Source organism: Budorcas taxicolor, chromosome 2 (assembly GCF_023091745.1).
Source record: "Budorcas taxicolor isolate Tak-1 chromosome 2, Takin1.1, whole genome shotgun sequence".
NCBI classification, from domain to species: domain Eukaryota; kingdom Metazoa; phylum Chordata; class Mammalia; order Artiodactyla; family Bovidae; genus Budorcas; species Budorcas taxicolor.
This window is the reverse complement of record NC_068911.1, coordinates 80,564,109-80,585,706: the sequence shown is the minus strand read 5'-3', so window position 1 is coordinate 80,585,706 and position 21,598 is coordinate 80,564,109. Positions and strand designations below refer to the sequence as shown.

Sequence of the window (21,598 nt, the reverse complement as noted above, 5' to 3'; positions counted from 1 at the left end):
TATGTCCTACATACACCTCTGTAGCATTGTCATTTAAAGAAGTCACTTAAATTCTCTGTACAATTTAATACCAAGTATTATGTGGGGATAGTATAACCTTTTCCAGGTTACTACTCCATAATTCAATTGTATTTTAGCATGTTCTAAGCACCGTGCTATCAGGAAATAGGGATAATAAACCAATTCTGGCACTGAGGATGCGTGCTAAAGGCAGACAGATACCAGCAAACGCATTTCCATCTAGTGATGGCCAAGAAGCCCTCTGTGTACAAGACCTTGGGAGAGATGATTGCTTTGGGGCCCAGCAGAAGTCAAACAAGAGAAGTCACGATGGAGCTGGGTTTTAACAGATCGCTAAGAGTTTCTCAGCAGCCTTGGGGGAAAGGGCATTTCAGGCAGGGAATAACGTGCAGCAGCATGGCAGCCTCATGGTCTGCTCGAGGGAAGCAATTAGACACTCAAGGTTCTAGTGAGGATCAAATCAGATCATATACACCAAAAGAGCTCTGAAATTTTTACCTTGTATTGCAAAAGTCAAGTTTTTTTTTTTCTTTGAATGTCACCAGAATTTTTTAAGTGATAAAAATAAGCCAAATTTAATAAGCACCGGTCAAGCAGCACCTGATTAGTGATTTCCCAAGGAGCCCCAGGGTCCATGAAAACATGGAATTACTGAGGGAACATGACTCTGGGACCATCACTCCTAGGGTTAGCCTGAGCCTTCCTTTCTAGGGCTGTGGTTCAAACAGAATGAACTGACTGTATTGCATTTTGCTGCCCTCTGGCTCTTTGAAAAATCGGGGAGGTTCTGGGATCATTCGTGTTATAGCAAATCTAGACTTATCACATATGCCCACTGCCCCCCTGCGCTCCTATGGGAACCTCTCAGGACGAGGAGAATTGAGAAAGGCCAATCTGTTAACCTCGAATCAGAAAAGGCACACTACTTCTACTAAGTGTGGGTCACTCTACTGTGTGTTACAGCAATTGTTGCTTCATTCGCCTACTTGTAGCCCTGAAAACAGTATATGTAGAGTATAGGTTACACACCAAGATTGTTGACATGGAGTATTCATTCTTGCTGTCCAAGTGACAGAGCCCATCGTTAGGAATGACAATGCCTGCCAGTTTGCTGTCCATTCCAAAATGAGAGTCGGCATCACTCACAAAGACCAGGAGATGGAGGGAATCATTCCGCCACCCAATTTTTTCCTACAATGATAAAAAGCATTTGGCTTGTATGGAAAAGAGGCAGGTATTTATTGAGAGTGAATCACTTATGCTTGGACACATTCGGATTATCAAAAAAGATATTGCTAGTCAGTCTATTTTAGACTTTTTCATCTATTGTGAGTTGGTAATATTAATGTATTAAAAATGAAATTATGTGACATTTGTTTTATCCTGGATTACATTTTCAGATGATTTAGGCTTCAGAAAAAAATAGTTTCACTACAATCAGTATCCAGTTGATCTTGACTTTTACATAGTTAATTATTTTTACTGTCCAGCTTTTAATTTACCAGAAAAATGGGAGAAGGGAGTGAGGGAGGCTGTAGATTATCCCAAATCCAAGCTGAAGCAAAACTAGTTAAGAGTGCAATACAGAATGGACTTGAAGTAAGCCTATTTTACCAAGATTTCACCCAACCTGTAGACATATTTCTATGAAAAAGAAATATTTCTCTTTTTGAGTAAAAAAGGCATATTTCTCTTTTCACTGTTACCATCCAAAAGTTATCAGCATAATACAAGGATAAGAATTGCTTATCAAAGTACTACTGCAGAGCACTGTAACTGCTAGTTAAGTTGGTCTGTTGTCTGTTTCTTCATACAGCTCTCCCTTTAATTAAGATTTGTCCAAGAACTAGTCAGCTTCTCTGGTGTCTCGGCAGTAAAGAATCAGCCGGCAATGCAGGAGGCGCAGGTTCAATCCCTGGGTCAGGAAGATCCCCTGGAGGAGACAACCCACTCCAGTATTCTTGCCTGGAGAATCTCATGGACAGAGGATCCTGGTGGGCTACAGTCCACGGGGGTCACAAGAGTCAGACATGACTTAGTGACTAAACTACACCCACCACCATTGCATCAGAAACTAGTAGGACAAAGTTCATTGTAGTTATCCCCCGTACCTTATCTTTTTCCTTCCTTCCCTAATTCCTTGGCCTCTTATGTTCCAGGACCCTCAGTCCTATCTGTTTCCTGATATTTTCCATGAAAGTCATCTGAAAACAGAAGAGTTGTTCCCATGGATATGTGTCTGATTGTCAAGGAGGAGAGGTATTCAAGCATTATTGTAGACACTGTGGCTTTTGATGTTTATTTTGTTGGTTCAAAACAATAGCTAGCTCATCATATGTAGAAATTTATTCTGAATCAGAGCTGCTGCTGCTAAGTCACTTCAGTCACGTCCGACTCTGTGCGACCCCATAGCCAGCAGGCTCCGCCGTCCCTGGGATTCTCCAGGCAAGAACACTGGAGTGGGTTGCTATTTCCTTCTCCAATGCATGAAACTGAAAAGTGAAAGTGAAGTCACTCAGTCATGTCCGACTCTGAGCGACCCCATGGACTGCAGCCCACCAGGCTCCTCCGTCCATGGGATTTTCCAGGCAAGAGTACTGGAGTCGGGTGCCATTGCCTTCTCCATGAATCAGAGCATTTTTACTTTTTTCATTAATTGCTACATTTGATTTTTTTTTTTTTTTCACCGTGGTTAGTTCAAAAACTAACGAATACAACCTACATCTTTGTTATTTTTCTGGCTGCACCACACGGCATGCGGGATCTTAGTTCCACAACCAGGGATCGAACACACACCCGCTGCAGTGGGAACACAGTCTTAGCTACTAGAATGCCTGGGAAATTCCTGATCTCGATCTTTGAGAATTATTTATATATGACTTCTTTTAGCCAGTTTTCCCCAACAGTAGTATAATTTTATTAGATGATTTGAACATGAGGCATAAAAATTATCCTCATTTCAACAAGATGGAATAAATGGTGTGTTTTAAGAAAAGTATCTGTTGTAGAAATATGATGGCTAAAGGAAAGATAAAGTTAGCTAAGCTTTTCAAAGATTTGTTCACAGGAGATGAAATTTGGGTTAACAGAATGAAACACTGCTCAACCTCAGCATACCTTACACACAGCAGCTTGCATAATTGCATCAAATCCACCTTCTGGAGTGTCAATATTAGCAGAAATTTTCTGATTCTTCACAATTTCGTTGAATCTTTCAGCATCATTTGTCAACGGCAAAATGTGCTTGAATCCAAATGTAGGCAAACAAAAGTATGGAATACTACTGCAAAAGGAAGATGTGACATATTCTTGATGAAATATGATATAACACACAATGAATGGGTTTAATAGCCTAACAGCATTTCCTTCCATGAAGATGCATTTCCTAAAGTGCCTGGCTCTATAACTTGGCTCTGAGTCTCACTGTTAAGGTTGTTTTATCATCTCCTACCCACCCCTTCCAAATGGGTCACATTAGCTAACACAAAGAGCTTGCTGTGTGTCTTGCATTGGTTCACAGAAAACAGATAATCAGGTGATCAAATGCTCCTTGGATGTAGTCACTACCTTCTATTGTCTCTGCACCAAAGCCCACCATTAAGTTTACCTGATGACAACAATTCTTTTGTATTCTGATAGCTTAAATTGTCATCAAGGATGTCATCCTGTAGCAAGACTAAGAGAGAAATCTGCCTTCTTCTTCCACTCAGTCCTGCCTGCCCAGGGCCTGAAAATCAGAGACTAAGTCTCTTGATTCTGGAGCCCAACTTTATTGTGATAGAACAGACCATGTGGGCCAATCTGGGGGTAAAGCCACTACTAAAGACAGTTTACATTTGGGGAAAATGCCATGTTTGGATGAGATCTGCCCTAAAGACATCACAGTAGAACAGAAATTGCTGATCCTAAATTCAGTAACATTTTATTCTGAAAGCCAGCTAGTAGTTGTACATGAGATTTTGAGCAAATACTCAACCCTTCTGAGCTTTGGGTTTTCCTTTGTGAAGTGGAGCTAATAATATACAGCAGCTTCTCAAAGTGTGGTCCTTGACTAGCAGCATGAGCATCACATGGGAACTTGCTATAAATGCAAAATCTGGGGTGTGACTACAGACCTGCTAAGTCAGAACTAGTAGGAGTGGGTTGAGAGACCTGTGTTGAACCAAGTCTTCCTGATGCATTCCAAAGTTTGAGAAACACTGGTGGAGAAGCTCAGAGACAAAAAGAAGTAGCCACCAATGAGGTTTCGGTGTGCTGCCTAGGAAGAGCTGGTTGACTTACATGAGCAGCTTGGCAAGTTCAAGAGCCTGCCTTGTCAGCATACAAAGCTGATGCAGCTTTCAGGATTCGGCTCTTTTTCACCAAATTTATCTGTCTGAGGTATAGAGTCAATTCTCATTATTCACAGATTCCATATCTTTGAAAATTCATATTGCTAAAATGTATTTGCGACCCCCAAATCAATCCTTTGGGAACTTCTTCAATCATTCATGTACATGAATGAGTATACGAAAAAATTGAGTCACGTGACATGCATGTTTCCAGGGGAGGTCAAATACGACTCTGACTTCTTGCTTTATCACCCATACTGTAAAGAAATATTCTTTTCAGGGTCTATTTGGTGACATGTGTATTTGCTTTTTTGTGCTTTTGGATGATTTTGTTGTTTAGAGTTGCCCCCCAGTGTAGTGCTGAAAGGCTGTCTGGTATTCCTAAGTGCAGGAAGACTGTGATGTGTCTTATAGGGAAAATACATGTGTGAGCCTTGTTCTGACATGAGTTACAGTGCTCTTGGTTGTGATTTCAATGCTAACAAATCAGCAATATTTATTAAATAAGACATCTTTAAACAGGAACATGCAGAAAACAAAAGTTATTGCTCAGTGGTGAAAAAGTGACCAGAGATTCGCAGGAACCTAACCCTGTGTTTCCCCTAGGAGCAATACTCAGCATTCTCCAATGCAGGGTGTGAGGAGACTTTACAGAACAAGACTTCTGTAAATGTTGACAATCAACTAGATAGACACGTCAAAATGATTACAGACTTATTTACACTGAGAAATGGAGCTCTGCCAGAACCAGAACGCTGGTGTCTGCACGGATAATCATTTACTTCCTGTCAGTAGACTTTCACAAAAAGCAAGCCATAAGCTGATGTATTCTCAGGCTTCAGTACAAGGGGAGTTTGAGTTCCATAGCATCGAATGGTACAGTCTGAGATGTCCCATTTCCTTAATGAGGTATTTTTAAAATTTTCTGATGATTTTAAGAACTCTATCTCTCAAAAATATGAAATTTTTTCTTGGTAGTTGTAAAATTCAGTTTACAATGTTCTTGGATATATATACCTTAAAACCTTTTATGTAGTCAAGTTTTTCCCACCTTCAAATAGGAAATGTATTTTAAAATGTGAAATGAAGAATTTTTAAAAAGTTAACCTACAAAATGATAATAATTTAGCATTTTTATTAATTGCCTCTGTAATATTTAAAGTAGCTATGCTGCTGCTGCTAAGTCGCTTCAGTCGTGTCTGACTCTGTTCAATCCCAGAGACGGCAGCCCACCAGGCTCTTCCATCCCTGGGATTCTCCAGGCAAGAACACTGGAGTGGGTTGCCATTTCCTTCTCCAATGCATGAAAGTGGACAGTGAAAGTGAAGCCGCTCGGTCGTGTCTGACTCTTCGCGACCCCATGGACTGTAGCCTACCAGGCACCTCTGTCCATGGGATTTTCCAGGCAAGAGTACTGGAGTGCGGTGCCATTGCCTTCTCCAAAAGTAGCTATAGAGTAGAAGAAAATGTGTAGATTTAGAATAAAAAGACTGAATAGTTATCTATCCTTGGACCTCAGTGTCCTCATCTATAAAATGAGGGTGCTAATAATAGCTACTTCTAAAGTTGCTGTGCAAATTACATTAAAAATATTTTATAAAAAGTATATAACTGTGTTTTGAGGTTTACATTGTCCCTGGAGTCCAACTAGTCTTGAAAGTGAAAGTGTTAGTTGCTCAGTTCTCTCCTACCCTTTGTGACCCTATGGACTGTAGCCCTCCAGGTTCCTCTGTCTATGGAATTCTCCAGGGAAGAATACAACAGTGGGTAGCCATTCCCTTCTCCAGGGGATCTTCCCAACCCAGGGATCGAATCCTGGTCCCCTGCATTACAGACAGATTCTTTACTGTCTGAGCCACCAGGGAAGCTAGTTTTGAAAACTGTTTAATATTTTATAGGGGGCTGTTGGTTCATACTGTATCAAAATGGCATTAAAGCCTCTTCTGGAGTCAGAGAACTAGAATCCCGACTGTCTGGTCAGAAATTTGTATCTTTGTTCGTTAGAATTATTTGCTATGTAGTTCTTACTAGAACTCTAATCTTCTGAAAAGGAGAATACATTTTTTATTAATTCAAGAACCATATTCATGTGCTGGGAGATGAATGTAACTTAAGCAAAGTATAATGTCAGAGCTGGGTCACATCAGGAAATTTTGAGTGGAGACTGCCCATTTTGGTCAGAGTTCCTCCTATAAAGAATGCTTATATTTAGTTGTTATTTTCTTAGATAGCAATTGAAGGAATTACTTGCTGCTGACTATAAAGATATATAACAAAAGGTTAACACCATCATTTTTAGTGGACTTAAAAATGATTTCCATTTTTTTCTTTATGTCTGCATTTTCACATGGTCTTATTACCTTTGAAATTTAAAATTATATATTCATTTTTTTGTGTGTACATATAGGAACTCTAAACATTCATGTTGAGTTTTCTTCTTTTCAAAACTGCAATGAATTCCTCATGGTTCAAGTCTTCAAAACAAAACACCAAATTAAATGTGAAATGATGTTTTTATAAAAAATCCCTCAAAATATTTGATGGAGAAAATTTTCTTTGTCCTGTTAAATATTTTTAAGTGTATATTATAATTCATTACAAATATAGAAAATATGATTTTTATTGCTGTGTCTTAGACAATAGCATAAGGGAAACTTCTTTCAAAAATGTAAACCATTCAGGCTTCCTACATGGTGAAATTTTTAGTGACCTTCAATGGCAACCCACTCCAGTACTCTTGCCTGGAGAATCCCATGGAAGGAGGAGCCTGGTTGGCTACAGTCCATGGGGTTGCAAAGAGTCGGACACAACTGAGTGACTTTACTTACTTACTTTACTTCCATCTGATGAAGGTAGAGAAAGCAAGCTACTGCAAAAAGCACTAGAGATTAGATTAAAGGTTTTAAAAGTGTGGTGTGCAGACCCACAGAGGTCCCTGAGACCATTTAAGAGAGTTTTTCAGATCACACGTTCTTCATAATAATAAGAGATAATATTTGTCTTCTTCACTGTTGACATTTTCACTGATGATGCCAAGTAAGAGTAAGTAAAACTGCTGGTGTCTTAGCACAGGTCAAGGCAATGGCTCCAAACTGCCTGGCATTCCTTATATTTTTTACCATCAAACATACATCATAATAAAAAAAAAGGTGCTACTTTCACTTGATTACCCTTTTTTTGTTTCTTTTCTTTTCTTTTTTTTAATAGAAATTTATTAATTTTAATTGGAGGCTAATTACTTTACAATATTGTATTGGTTTTGCCATACATCAACATGAATCTGCCACGGGTGTACACGTGTTCCCCATTCTGAACCCCCCTCCCACCTCTTTCCCCATACCATCCCTCTGGGTCGTCCCAGTGCACCAGCTCTGAGCATCCCGTATCATGAATCGAACCTGGACTGGCGATTCGTTTCACATACGATAATATACATGTTTCAATGCCATTCTCCCAAATCATCTCCCCTTCTCCCTCTCCCACAGAGTCCATAAGATTGTTCTATACATCTGTGTCTCTTTTACTGTCTCACATGCAGGGTTATCGTTACCATCTTTCTAAATTCCATATATACGTGTTAGTATACTGTATTGGTGTTTTTCATTCCAACTTACTTCACCCTGTATAATAGGCTCCAGTTTCATCCACCTCATTAGAACTCATTCAAATGTATTCTTTTTAATGGCTGAGTAATACTCCATTGTGTATATGTACCACAGCTTTCTTATCCATTCGTCTGCTGATGGACATCTAGGTTGTTTCCATGTCCTGGCTATTATAAACAGTGCTGTGATGAACATTGGGGTACACGTGTCTCTTTCAATTCTCATTTCCTCAGTGCGTATGCCCAGCAGTGGGATTGCTGGGTCATATGGCAGTTCTATTTCCAGTTTTTTAAGGAATCTCCACACTGTTCTTACAGTGGCTGTACTAGTTTGCATTCCCACCAACAGTGTAAGAGGGTTCCCTTTTCTCCACACCCCCTCCAGCATTTATTGCTTGTAGACTTTTGGATCGCAGCCATTCTGACTGGCGTGAAATGGTACCTCATTGTGGTTTTGATTTGCATTTCTCTGATAATGAGTGATGTCAAACATCTTTTCATACTTGATTGCCTTTGATGAAGCTGTGTGTGTTAGTCACTCGGTTGTGTCCAACTCTTTGTGACCCCATGGACTGTAGATCACCAGGCTTCTCTGTCCATGGGATTTTCCAGGCAAGAATACTGGAGTGGGTTGCAGTAATTTTATTAAGCCTATGCCCTTGGATACATGTTTTTTGAAAATTATTCCTGTGTGACCACATAGGAAACATGCATACAGTGTTACTGCTGTACACTGAAGTACCTGTTTACAGTGGAAAAGCACTTTCATAGTTGTTTGAACTGTTGTTTATGGAACAAGCATTTTACCTGAAAAAATGCTTGACAACCAAGCCATCATTTCAACTTACGTTTTTGGCAGACATCTTGATTAAAATGAAGAAAGTAAGTCTGTTACTTTCAGGAAAACAACTATCAAGATTTGTTGCCAATGATGAAATTTGACATAACTAGAAAATTCGAATTTCACAGAACTTTCATCTGCCACCCATTAACAGCTTCTAAGTACTTCAAGACTTATCTGATGGGATTAATGATAATATTAACAAATATAATTTTTTAGATGTTCTATCATGAAATTTTAAGATCCATGTAACTCACTGAAACTTCGTTTTCCAAATGACCAAAGCGTTATATTACAAAACCACATGCACACACACACCAATGAAAGAACCATTCAGGCTCTTTCCTGGTGGTCCAGTAGGTGAAGAATCTGCTTGCCAAAGCAGGGGACCCAGGTTCAAGCCCTGCTCCAGGAAGATCCCATATGCCACAGCGCAGCTAAGCCTGTGCGTCTCAGCTACTTGAGTCTGCACCCGAGATAGAGCCTGTGTTCTACAGCAAAGGCAGCGCAGCAAGAAGCCCACACACCTCAGCTAGAGAGCTACCCTGCTCTCTGCAACTAGAGAAAGCCTGCGTGCAGCAGCAGAGACCCAACAGAGCCAAAATAATAATAACAAAAGCCATTCAAAGTTCAAAACAGATCAACGGTTTTTAATGTAACAAAAATAGGAAGTTCACTGATATGTTTTTCAGATTCCACACTGAAACATAATTTACCTCTTGTCCAGTTTGAATGTAATGTCAAAGAAGAAAGTCTACAGTCATTGGAAAAATCTATGAACTGCTTTCCCCTTTTTCAACTATACATCTAATGAGGTTTGACTTCCTTCATGGAATTCAACCAAAATACTACCAGAGATTAAATGAAGAAGCAGATGTGAAAATTCAGTTGGCTTCTTTTAAATTAGATATTTTAAGAGATTTGTAAAAATTAAAATAGTGCCACTTTTCTTGTTAACTGTTGTTCTATTTTGGAAAATGTAGTTATTTCTTCTAAAGGTGTGTTATTACAGTAACATGTAGTGTGTTTTTTATTGTAATTATCAAATAAATTGACTACTAATTATTTTAATATTTTCTTAGTTTTACGCTCTAAGACACTGAATATTGATATTTTGAGGATCTTAATTTTTAGGAATGTAAGAAGTTCTGAGATCTAAAAGTTTTAGGACCGTTAGATTAAAATAATTAGAGAAAATTAGCATTAATGAGAGGAAGGACATTAAAACTGGTTTGAATGTCTATTATGTTCCAGCCTACTCAGTTCTCATGATAGCCCAGGAAGTGAATATTATTATCCCCATTTATAAATAAAGAGACTGGCATTCCAAGGTTATGATTTAAGCCCAGGTCTGGAAAACTCCATGTTTTTCCCTTTCACTTCTCTTAGCCTTCTTACTAAAGAACATTTTATTTCTTAATTATAGGGTTTGGAGTGATCAAAGGATTGACTTTTGAGTTTGGTGTTTGAATTCTTGGTGTGTAAATGTATAGGGAGTAGAATCTGGACAGAGAAACTTGGAGAATTAAGGACATGGTTAAAAAAAAATTTAATGTTGCAGCAAATTTTTTTCATTATTTATAACTTTAGCTAGTGGTAAATTTTGCCAATAAGAATAAGAGAAACACCTCTGGAAAACAGGAAAACATTGACCTTTCAAGTGCTCAAATATGTGGTCCTCATTAAGGCTCCTATTCACTGTAATTTGTGCAGGGCTCTGGCCTCACTTCCAGTAGTCATGTATGGATGTGGGAGCTGGATCATGAAGCAGGCCAAGTGCTGAAGAATTAATGCTTTTGAACTGTGGTGCTGGAGAAGACTCTTGAGAGTCCCTTGGACTGCAAGATCAAACCAGTCAATCCTAAAGGAAATCAACCCTGAATATTCATTGGAAGGACTGATGATGGAAGCTGAAACTCCAATACTTTGGCCACCTGGTGCAAAGAACCAACTCATTGGAAAAGACCCTGATGCTGGGAAAGATTGAAGGCAGGAGGAGAAGGGGACGACAGAGGATGAGATGGTTGGATGGCATCACCAGCTGAAAGGACATGAGTTTGAGCAAGCTCTGGGAGATGGTAAAGGACAGGGAAGTCTGGGGTGCTTCAGTTCATGGGGTTGCAAAGAGCGTACATGACTGAGGGACTGAACAACAACAACTAGGCCTCCCTTTACCCACTCTACTGGTGTTGATAGTAGCTACCACCCACTGGGAGCTTCATGGTCAAGCTCAGTATCGAACATTTCCTTTCATTATCTTACACACTCCTTACAACCCCCTCGGTGTGATCGGTATTGTCATTCCAAACTAAAGTCTGGAGAAGCGAGTGGTTCCCCTAAGGTGACATTATGAGTGAGTAGATGACTGGGTACATGGTTACATGAGTATATTTAATGAATCAACGGTTTAGAACAGAATGTCCGGAATTAGACACACATACAGATAATTGCTTTCTAAGAAAAGCGTCAAGATATTTGAATGGGGAAAGGAGAAACTTGCTTAACAAATAGTGCTAAAACAACTGGATAGTTGCATGTAAACAAAAGATAAACCTAGACTTTTCTTCATTCCAAACAGAAACACTAATTTGAGATCATAGACCTAAATGCAAGTGCTTCAATCACAAAGCTTCTAGAAGAAAACATAGGAATCTTTGAGACATTAGGATAAACAAAGATGTCTTAGGACCAAAAAAATACACTAATCATACAATTAAAAATTGGGCTTCATCAAAATAAAAAGGAATCATATGATTTAGCAATTCTAATTCTAGATATCTATCCAAGAGAAATAAAAATATACATCGACAAAGAGACTTATATGCAAGTGATCATAGCAGTATTTCTTCATGATGGCCAGAAATTGGGAAACAACCCAAATGTCCATCAATGGACAGATACAGTAGAATAAATCTGTACAAGGGACTATTACTTAGGACAAAAGGGAAGAAACTGCTGATAAACATGAAATCAGGGATAAAACTCAAAAACATGATGTTGAGCAAAGAAGCTAGATACAGAAGGTGTATAGCATATTTTCCATTCATGTGAAATCCAAGGGTAGGCAAAATCAATTTAACTCATAGAAATCAGAAAACAGTTGCCTCTGGGAAAGCAGAACTGACTATGAAGGGGCATAAGGAAACTTTCTGAGGTGACGGAATTGGTCTATGTCATGTTTTAAGTGGTGGTCACATCGGTATATTCAACTGTCAAAACTCATGAAATTGAACATTTCTGCTGTGTGTATTTCAGTACATGTCAATTATGCCTTGAGAAGTGGGGGATTGGGGACAAATATTATCTCTGATATCTACAGCTGAACACAATTCTTGAGTTGCAATCAGTGATGAATTCTTTTCAAGGTCAAAACACTTTTGGCCATCAGATTCTCGTTTGGAACCACATTGAAATGTCTTAATGATACTGCAAAAACTGTTTTACAGAGACTAATTTGTTGATGTAAACTAGTGTTAAAAGTCAATATACGTTTGGAAAGCCATTTCATCTATACTAGATTCAGAGTAGTAAAAGGCTTGGTTTTGGACCAACCCAGATCTTGGTATATCATTGATTAGTCATGCTGCCACAGGTTAATTACTAACTTCTCACAGCCTTTGTTACTTCCTGTCAGTATAGAGATGATGAAACCTGCTTTGACCTGAAGTTATTATGAAGACTGAATGAGGTCATGCACATAAAACCTTCAGCATAGGGTCTGGCACAGAGCAAATGGAAGTTCTTTTTCAAAAGAAGGATATCAAATACTTTTATTTTGACCATGTCATTGACATGTAGAGGTAAGCTATCAAAAAGCAGCTTACCTTTGACCATCACCCAGATAATGCATGGTTTTAGTAACTGATTAGAGCATATTACAATGGATCCATTGCCTCATTTCCTACTGAATTTGATAGCAGTAAAGGCTACAAAGCCATTTTCCAAGCAATAAGAGAAAGTCACATTTCCCAAAGTACATTAGAAATCACTCCAAAAGCTGTTATTTTGGCAGCAGTCATTGTAGTGGAGACAGATACTCTTGAGAAAATGTGACTTGCTGTCAATAGCCTCAGAGAGTGGTGGTCATTGAGGATAGAAAGCCTCTGAGGGGCTGAGGATGGGCTCAGGCCAATGGAACCTACAGTAAAAGATTCCGTCCCTGTGTCTGCAGAGTACAAATACAAATTTGTCACAGCCTGACTTCCAAAGCGGAGAAGGCAATGGCAACCCACTCCGGTACTCTTGCCTGGAGAATCCCACAGATAGAGGAGCCTGGTAGGCTGCAGTCCATGGGGTCTCAAAGAGTCAGACATGACTGAGTGACTTCACTTTCACTTTTCACTTTCATGCATTGGAGAAGGAAATGGCAACCCACTCCAGTGTTGCCTGGAGAATCCCGGGGATGGCGGAGCCTGGTGGGCTGCCGTCTATGGGGTCGCACAGAGTCGGACGTGACTGAAGTGACTTAGCAGCAGCAGCAGCCTTCCAAAGGGAGGCAAATATGGCAAATGCTGTTAAGACCCGAGCTAGAACTGGATACAGTAAATCCTGTACATACAAACCTTCAAGTTGTGAACTTTTGAAGATGCAAACATGCCCCTGTATGCCCACTTTTTACTGTACTACTGTACTTTTCAAGGTACTTTACTATAAGATTAAAAATGTTTATTTTGTGTGTTAGTTTTTTATGGGTTGTTTGTGTGAAAGGTTTTATATACCTATTACAGTACAGTACTAGATAGATGATTGTGTTAGTTGGGTACCTAGACTAACTTTGTTGGACTTACAAAGTGAACTTACGAATGCACTCTCAAAACAGAACTCGTTTGTTTGTAGGGGACATATGTATTACAGTGGTGTCTGCTTGAGAATGGAAACATGTATATGTATGGTTGAATCCCTTTGCTGTCCACCTGAAACTATCACAGCATTGTTAACTGGCTTTACTCCAGTACAAAATAAATGAACTTTTAAGTAAACATAATAGTTTACTTAAAAAAAAAAGGATGACATCCCTTTAGTTCTGAACAATCTGGGCAACTGAGAGCTGCTGACATCCAATCAGATGGGAGGGAACTGCCAGGAACCAGCAAGCTCCTGCCAAGCTCAGCTCAGAGCAAGCCTATCTCTATAGGAAATCAGTGTTTGAAGATCCCGGAAAATCATTTACTTACCTGCAAGGGTTGGCGATTTCCTCTGGTGTTGTTTTCATAAAAGGGGAGATGGGTTTCTCCACAAAAGAGCCGAAGCCCAGTCTAAAGTTGCTGGTTAATTTAGACATCTCCTTGGAGAGCAGGGAGCCCAGCTCTTTGATGGTGTTGAGGTCATCGTCCATGGAGGCCGAGAGGTCCATGAGGTAATACAAGTCCACAGGGTAATCCTCGGTCTGGCGAACTTGAACTTGCAGGGTCTGTTCAAGGCCTGTAACACCCTCGCAAGAAAAGATGATCCATAAAAACCCATGGAGCCTTAGTTGTGACTAGACTGTCACTAGCTATTTCACTTCAATAAGAACTTACCAAAGATACTTGCAATTCATATACTACGTGGCAAAGTTTATAAAGGAATCAACCCATGAAAATCTTTCACCCAAGAATTTAGAGCAACTGAAGGAGGTGAAAGTTGGGATATTTTATATCTCCTGGGGAGAATTAGCATCCATTTAGATGGAAGATAAGCTGATTTTTTTTTTGTATGTGGGTTTAGAAAAGAAGAAAATAAAGAGGCGATTAAAGCTACATTACAACCCTTGAAGAAATGTGAGGTTAGCCTTAACAACATTTGAGTAATTCAAACGGTTACTATTAGATGAGGCTTTTTTTGGTAACACATTTGGAGTACAAAGTGACCAATGTGAATAAAGGAAAGTGTTAGCCTAGCAATTCTCTATTTCCTTAAGAATGGGGAATCTGAGTAGTAATAAACAAGGACGTGTAATATGGTACAAGATGTATTCATGGAATAGCTGTATTATTATGTGTGACATTCCTGGAGGAGGGCATGGTGACCCACTCCAGTATTCTTGCCTGGAGAATCCCCATGAGCAGAGGAGCCTGGCGGGCTGCAGTCCATGGAGCCACAGGGAGTTGGACATGACTGAGCGACTAAGCATAGCACAGCATATATATGACATTCGATTTACTCAGATGAGCCAGTGACTGTGTAAATCCTAACATACCTGGTCTCAGTTTAAGAGCCAAGCTTTGAGGTGAAATCTGAACGATGTTGGAGCTATTTTTCTGTCTGCCTGTGCTGAGAGGCTTATTTGTAAGTATTTCAACTTGGGAGACAGGGTTTTCTATGAAGGTTAGTTGACATCCTTTAGCTAAAAGATTTGCTGGGGTATCACATCTTTCTCCAACTCCAGATAGGTGGGTAAAATTCTAAAAGAGAAAAAAACAATAGAGAGAGAAAGACAACAATAAAGAAGAAAAAGAAGACATTTTTTATAAGATTATTTTTTGCATATTTGCTAGTTATCTTCCCTTGATATATTACACCCCCTCGTGCCTGACATTGATTGTAGGTCTAAAGTTATAGCAAAATAACCAGAGAATTCTGCCAGTAAAATTCTGAGTAAAAGTGGAGTTTCTTTTTAATTGTATTCAAGTGAATTCACCTGACTTATTTTTTCCTTTTCTTTCATTTTTCTTTTTAATGCTCACTTTTTAAAAGCTTCTCCTGCGCTGTGAGCAGATCTTTGAAATAACTGGGTCACAGAGCTGACATCATCAAGTGAATTATCATTGAGGATAACCTGCAGGTATATGCGATCCTGGGACTGTCCAAATTCTCAATGTGTCCATTGCTAAATCCAGTGACAAAGAGTCTTTTCCGTGGCTTCCCAAAGGTCAAAGTTTGTGATATTGCCCTATCTATTCTCTGTCCTGGTTTAATGTATGGATGTATTACTCTTATATTACAGTATTACTTCACCAAAGTTGACCTCTTGGGGACGTTATTCTAGTTAAAGATCTTTTAGAAATTTCTCCAACATTGGCATGTGGGGAAGGAAAATGAAAGAGAAATGGTGTAAGAGATTGCTTTCCTGCTTAGGACTCAGGAGTTTCCCAATTCCCCTCTGATCCACCTGAGTTTCCAGAGGCAGGGAGATGGGTGTTCCCAGGCAGAGATACAGCCATCCAACCCTGGAACACTCCAAAGAGAAAGACGTAGTCAAGAGATAAACACCAATCTTACCCATCAGCCAAGGCTGCTCTTGAGTTGGAGAGGCTCTAGGCAAGGTTGAACTTCAGGCCTGTTGTCTCTCAGACTTGGAGAGAAACAAACCAAGTTCATACTGTTTTCCTTCATTCACTGGAATTCTAAACCACTCCTGCTGTTTCACCAACTAAGAAAGTACATTTCTCCCGAAGTTGACTTTTGAGAATATAATTTGTTATCTTTCAGCCAGGCCTGTGTGCATTTGAGTCCCTACTGAGGGGTAACAAATTCTGTAATTTCCCATGATTTATCCAAAGCACAAGGTGGCTTAACAAGCCCTCAGAATCCTTCTTAACACTGTGTCTCTGATACAACCTATAATCACTATGTCTGCCACAAGATCAGAGGTGGTGTTAACCCTGGAACCATTTTTCTGTCTGCTCTAAGCAGAAGCCTAATTTACTTTTGGCTCCAACTGTCTCTATTGATAATAATAATTCTACTATTAGTTGTATCAGTGAGTGATCTCTCAGAATAATCTGGCCTTTTGACTAGATTTGACTACAGAGTATTAGCCACAGAAAACCTATCAGGTGTAACTTAAGAGGCTCTCTTCAATGGGTGCAAAGAAAAATTTTTTTATATGAAAATTCTAGAGGTGGGCACTTTGTTAGACTGATCTGTTGTTTTATGTCTCTGGCATGAAACTAACATGTCTTCTTCAGGGAGTCAATGTCAAAAAATGTGGGCTTTCCCTCTCTGTATATTCCCAAACCTGCATTGATATATGAGCCCAAAGTCACTGCTCTTCTGCTTGACCCTCTTGGTAGAGGTCAGGGAGTGAATTGGGTTTGTGCTCTGCTCTGTGAGCCCTCCCTCCATGGACACAGGTAACTGAAATGTGGGGTTTTAATAGCCACAGCCTGGTTTTGAATTGGGCAACCAGGTTCTTTCCCCTTGAACATGCTACTCAGTTCTTGCTGAATTTGGCAAGAATCTGACAGGTTGATTTGTGTTGAGATTCTCTTTATGAGACTTAGTAAAGAACTGTTTTCAATCCAGAAAGAGCTAACACAGGTCTTTCTTACCAGGAATCATTTGCAGATTCCTCTGTAGTGTCGCTGGAAGCCGTGATTCAGGATGGCTTGTTACACACTCCCCAGTCCGCCCTGCTACTTTCACGTAGTGTTCAGTTTGATCAGATAGGGATGTCTGCTTCAGGTTTTGTCATCATTGTGGTACACAGTCACCCAGCGGATGTAATTTTTAAAAGAATTGGATAATGTTTGAACAGTAAAGTTTACCCCAAGCCTTCTCTTGGATCCTGTTAGTGATTCAGAAAGGATGCTGGTCCCCAGATGGAATAGAACTATGATACTGAAATTTAATGTATGTTTAACTTGAGAAAAAATCACCTCCATGAGCTCTGGTTGCCCAGAGCCTCAACATTTTACGTGTGAGCAGGAGGAAATGGCCTTAAAATAAGAGGAGGCATCAGGTCAAAGAAAGAATCTTGAGTTCATATATTTCAAAATAATTTGACATTCACTCCTTTCTCAAATTGCTTTTGAACGTAATCACACGAAGAACACTTGGCATCACTAATGTTTACGTTTTCCCTTCCTGATTTGTGTCACTCCTGTAACACCACGGAAAGCGGGACACTGTGAGAACAGTCACAGACGAATTACCGTAAATGTAAGTGCACTTTTTACAAACACGCTGCGGTCGTTTGTTTTACCTCCTGAGAACACCAGGCACACTGAGGTCCAATGAGTAAGCAGTCCTCACAGGTCTCCGCACCCCCCACAGCACAGCCACCTGTGTTCAAACCCAGCAAGACACAAGGGATTCAGCACACTCTCAGCCACTCCACTCGTGAGACCTACAGCTCTTAAAGCACTTGAACAAGACAGTATCAGAGCTCATTTTTCAGGCTTCGGAGATCAGTCCTCAAAATGTTAGCAAGCCACAGTGAAGTTCGTATTTTACATCTATGACATTAAAAATATGCATGTCTTAGCAGCCAAAAATAAGCAGTCTCTCTCTGTTTTTCTTTCTTAAAATGTGAAAGTATCTCAGCGTTCACAAATACAGGATCATCATACTTATCACCTTCATTCAGCATCACCCCCCTTCAATTTTTCAGAATTATTCACAGCCACTAAAGAATGCTTCTCTTTCAAATGTACTATAGCTTTATTTTAAAAGATAGATCCCCTTTCTGTCTCAAGGTTATCACACTCTCAAGTGGAAGGCCTTGTTGTACAATAAGACAGCTAGAAAAGTTACCAAAATGGTTGTCACAAGGGTATTAAGAAATCCTTTTGCGCATAGTGCTATTTAATTCTCTCATTAAGGTGCCCATGCAACCTTTGTATTTATTTACCTAAAGCCCGGGGCATTCGCTGTGGGAACAGTCCTGCGTCTGCCTATAATTTGTTAAAGTGTTCGTTCAGTGGTAAAGAGCAATTGAACAGCTCAAGTGAAAAATGACTTCAGATCTAGTTTCTGAGCCACATGACAGGTTTGTCAAGCGTACCACAAAAGCAATATATCGGAGAAAGTAAAAGTCTTACCTTGTACGTGATCATTCCTTCCTAGAAATAGAAAGAACAGGCAAAGCAGTTCAATCCCCATCCGTTTCAGTTCTCGCTGTGCAGACAGATTAAAAAATGAATTACCTTCAACATTACAGGACCAAAGCTGAACACTGTTAAAAGTCTTTCTTTCTTGAAGTGTAAAGTTGTAAATACTACTTACGCTGCTTTGAAAAGAAACTTGAGATGTAAATAAAAAAGTTTTCATTAAGACTGAAATGAAAACAGAAGCTACCTGGACAGGTAAAGAAGAAAAGCTGTGTTTAAGAGCAACTCCAACATGATTTACTTCCTTGTTCTCCTTATAAGGAAGGCAGGTGTACAATCACCAAGAAGGTGGGGAAATTCATTCAGCAGAAATTTTTGTGCAGGTTCTATTAGCCTCTCTGCATCCTAGAGGAAGTTGATACCTTTAGTAAAATAATGACTGATGAAACGTCAAAAGAATAATTGAAATATGATCTAAAGTTGTTTCTAAAATAGTTATAATTTAATGTAAACAGTAAAGATGATAAACAAAAGCATGAATATGTCAGTTATGTATCAGGAGGGTTTAAAAAATGAGCTAAAGGCAAATACCTGAGATTTTTATGTTCCATTGTTAAGTCCTCTCAGAGAATTGAGATGAACTCTGAAAAATAAAAATCACTATTTTACAATTTATAATAGAAGGCAGGCTAGGGAAAGCAAAATACTATGTTCCACTGTTTTTTAAATTGGATGAAAGATATTTCTCCCCATAAATACCAAATTTCTATTTAAATCTATTATTAGAAAAAGATAATATATTAAAATTAAATTAGAACAAAATTAGTCTCAACCAACAATGGAAACAGAAAATAGTGGTGCCTAAGCTTTTGATCCCCTCCCTTCCAGATGGTGACCAAGTTCTCTTTCTTGTGTACCATCCCTGCTTCCAACTTACTACTTGGCACACAGAAGATGTTTATTTGTTGGACAAAAGAGAGATTTAAATATATATATATAATCTATCACCAATTTCAAGAGTCTGATTATGAATGTTTCCACATGTATTCAAGATAGTGTTTGGGGTATATAGATATTGCAAACAAATATTCATTTTGTAACTCTCCAAACTGCTTAACCTTAGACCGGCTCCTTTGTGGCTGGAGTTATGTCCTGGGAGACTATCTTTTAAAAGTGTATTTCTAGGCAAGTGTGTGAAACCTGTGTGAAGAGAGGAAAACTAATTATAGACTGCTCAGGTTCTTCTCAGAAGGCTTTGTTCAATTTTGAATTCACAGGAATCTGGAGAGAACATGGCAAGAAGCCTGCAGAAAGAAGCCAGGTTCCTCTGTCCTCCATTATCTCTCAGAGTTTGCTCAAATTCATGTCCCTTGAGTGGGTGATGCTGTCTAACCATTCATCCTCTGCTGCCCCCTTCTTCTTTTGTGCATCAGGGTCTTTTCCAGTGAGTTGGCTCTTGGCATCAGGTACCAAAGTATTGGAGCTTCAGCTTTAGGATCAGTCCTTCCAATGAATATTCGGAGTTGATTTCCTTTAGGATTGACTGGTTTGATCCCTTTGCTGTCCCAGGGACTCTCAAGAGTCTTCTCCAGCACCACAATTTGAAAGCATCAAATCTTCGGCCCTCAGCCTGCTCTGTGGTCCAACTCTCACATTTGTACATGACTACTGGAAAAACTATAGCTTTGATGATATGGATCTTTGTTGGCAAAGTGATGTCTCTGCTTTTTAATACACCCTGTCTCTGGATAATACTGTATCCCATCTTAGCCATCATTCATTGGTTTATTTATCCATTTATTCAACAAATATTCATTGAGCATCTACTTTGTGTTAAGCATTGTTCTAAAAGCAGAAGATATGTCAGTGAACAAAGCCAAGCTCTTGGCCTGTAAGGTGTACGTTCCAGGCTGGGGAGACAGACTCTTAAAATCAGGCTGTCCTAAGGGGCTATGAAAAATGATAATAAATCTGGGTAGGAGGAAAGAGGAGTAGGAAGGGTGTGTTATTTTACTATCTTCTGTGCAGACTTCCACCCTGCCCCTAAAGTCCTAATTGCACAGCTTTATTTACCATCTGTCCTCAGTCACAGCCTCTCTGATCTTCTGTCCTCCCCCACCTCCAAGCCTCTGCACATGCCATTTGCACTGCCGGGAGGCACGGGCCTCCTCCTCATTCCTCTCGTTTGGCTGATTCAGCTCACTGTCCACATCTCCCACAGACAGCAGTGCCCATAGAGAGACATTTTGAGTCTCACCAGGCCTCCCTTCCAGGATGGCCCTTTCCAATCTTCTTATAATTGCTGAAATCCTTGCATCTCTCCCCCAGTAGACTGTGAAGCTCTTTAAGGCATTGATCTATTCAACAAGTAGTTATTGAATTCTTTACTATGTATCAGGCAGTGACTGTGTCTCAGTGATCTTTATATTCCCAGCAAGTAGCATAAAGCCAGATACTTTGTAAGTAGTCAATATGTATCAATAAATGGATAATTTTTAGCTTGTCATTATCTAGTATTTTACCTGTGACAAAGCTGGTACTCCACGAATAGTGAGTAAATAAATAAATAAATGGTTTTAGAAGGCACAGCATGCCGTTAGAAGTGGGGAAAGACGTTCCCTGCTTGGGCTGTGAAAGGGCTTAAAATGCAGGGTGGAGAAAAGGGGCAGAATTTAAGAGAAAATATAAAGAACAATGCTACAAGAAAAGCTCCATTCACTCTGGATGATTCATCATAGGGAGAATATTCTTGCTTCCTGAAGATCTGGTGCATGGAGGCCTCACCTGAAAAGTACGTAACCATGGCCATGGGGATGCAAGGAGTTCTAGCTGCTCCCTGAACTTGCTTCCCTGGTGGCTCAGCAGTAAAGAATCGGCCTGCCAATGCAGGAGACAGGGGTCTGAACTCTGGCTTGGAAAGATCCCCTGCAGAAGGAAATGGCAACCCACTCCAGTTTTCTTGCCTGGAGAATCCCAGGGACAGGGGAGCCTGGTGGGCTGCCATCTATGGGGTCGCACAGAGTCGGACACGGCTGAAATGACTTAGCAG

The 21,598-nt window shown here is 39.7% G+C and overlaps 1 protein-coding gene across 1 annotated transcript in view; it reads right to left on the bottom strand.

Annotated features, from left to right (window-relative positions):
- Positions 1–18,769, bottom strand: part of ITGB6 (integrin subunit beta 6) — an 84,634-nt gene extending 65,865 nt beyond the window's left edge. Inside the window, exons 1-7 of the mRNA XM_052661669.1 lie at positions 18,725–18,769; positions 18,541–18,616; positions 17,703–17,782; positions 14,976–15,180; positions 13,972–14,218; positions 3,139–3,304; positions 1,051–1,212 (exon numbers count right to left, since the gene is read on the bottom strand). Coding sequence (XP_052517629.1) covers positions 1,051–1,212; positions 3,139–3,304; positions 13,972–14,218; positions 14,976–15,180; positions 17,703–17,782; positions 18,541–18,616; positions 18,725–18,769 — 981 coding nt within the window. The remainder of the gene's footprint in view (positions 1–1,050; positions 1,213–3,138; positions 3,305–13,971; positions 14,219–14,975; positions 15,181–17,702; positions 17,783–18,540; positions 18,617–18,724) is intronic.
- Between the last annotated feature and the right edge of the window lie 2,829 nt (positions 18,770–21,598).